General features: G+C 35.3%; 1 protein-coding gene across 1 annotated transcript in view; it reads left to right on the top strand.

Moving 5' to 3' along the window:
- LOC107558630 (ADAMTS-like protein 4) overlaps window positions 1-833 on the top strand; it is a 40,944-nt gene that overhangs the window by 37,931 nt on the left and 2,180 nt on the right. Inside the window, exon 9 of the mRNA XM_016242290.1 lies at window positions 264-268. Within this exon, the coding sequence (XP_016097776.1) occupies window positions 264-268 (5 nt within the window). The remainder of the gene's footprint in view (window positions 1-263; window positions 269-833) is intronic.

Here is an 833-nt window from a genome sequence, read left to right as displayed (position 1 = left end):
CTAGGACACAGAAGTAGTATAAATCAACAGAAAATGGGTGGTTTTATTGAAGTCTCAAACAGTGCAAAGTGCGATCCATGAATGAGGCACTGCAATGCGAAGTCTGGGGCAAAATAGTATCCGTGCAGTGTGAGACACGCTGATCCATCACTCGCTCGAGCCTAGGGAAAACAGAGGTAGAAAACACCATAAGCGGGTGAAGTGGAGAGTTTACTCACCCTTTCTTTCTCTACTTCTGCTTATATCTCCTCTTCTTATTGAAGCTCAGGTGTGTTCGATCAGCACGTGTAGCCAGAAAGTTTTGCCTAAAGCTATAGGTTTTAACTGAATGAGCAGCTTAAATGCACATTTAGTCTTTCATTAGCTGCTTAATGCTGCCCACAGACTAACAGCAATACTTCACAGGATTAAACTTTGCAGTAATTTTGAATCCTAAAATATTTTTAGCATTGTTTAATGTTATCATAACTCCGTGCATCTGTTCTTATTATATTTGCTTGAGAAAAAAAGCAAATTTGTATTCTTTATTTTTCTGTTGCGGAGACATTTCTGTTGTGTTCTGGTTTCATATTAACGGAGCATTTAGTTACAGCATAGTTACAACTACATGGCAGTTTCTTAAATATTTTAGATTGTGCATCAAATAGTTTATATGTTGCATCATATCCATAATAATATAAGTATTTTGATGATATTACTTCTACTTGACTTTATTTATATATGCGGCCTTGAAGGAACGCAAAAAAAATCAAATTACATTAATTTCATATTGTGGTGCTTGGATTACGTTACTGAATACTTTTTTCATTAAGTCATTTGTAACTGTAACAGAA

The sequence above is a fragment of the Sinocyclocheilus grahami genome, unplaced genomic scaffold (assembly GCF_001515645.1).
Source record: "Sinocyclocheilus grahami isolate Dianchi unplaced genomic scaffold, SAMN03320097.WGS_v1.1 scaffold654.1, whole genome shotgun sequence".
Classification (NCBI taxonomy): domain Eukaryota; kingdom Metazoa; phylum Chordata; class Actinopteri; order Cypriniformes; family Cyprinidae; genus Sinocyclocheilus; species Sinocyclocheilus grahami.
This window is presented reverse-complemented; position numbering and strand designations above follow the sequence as displayed.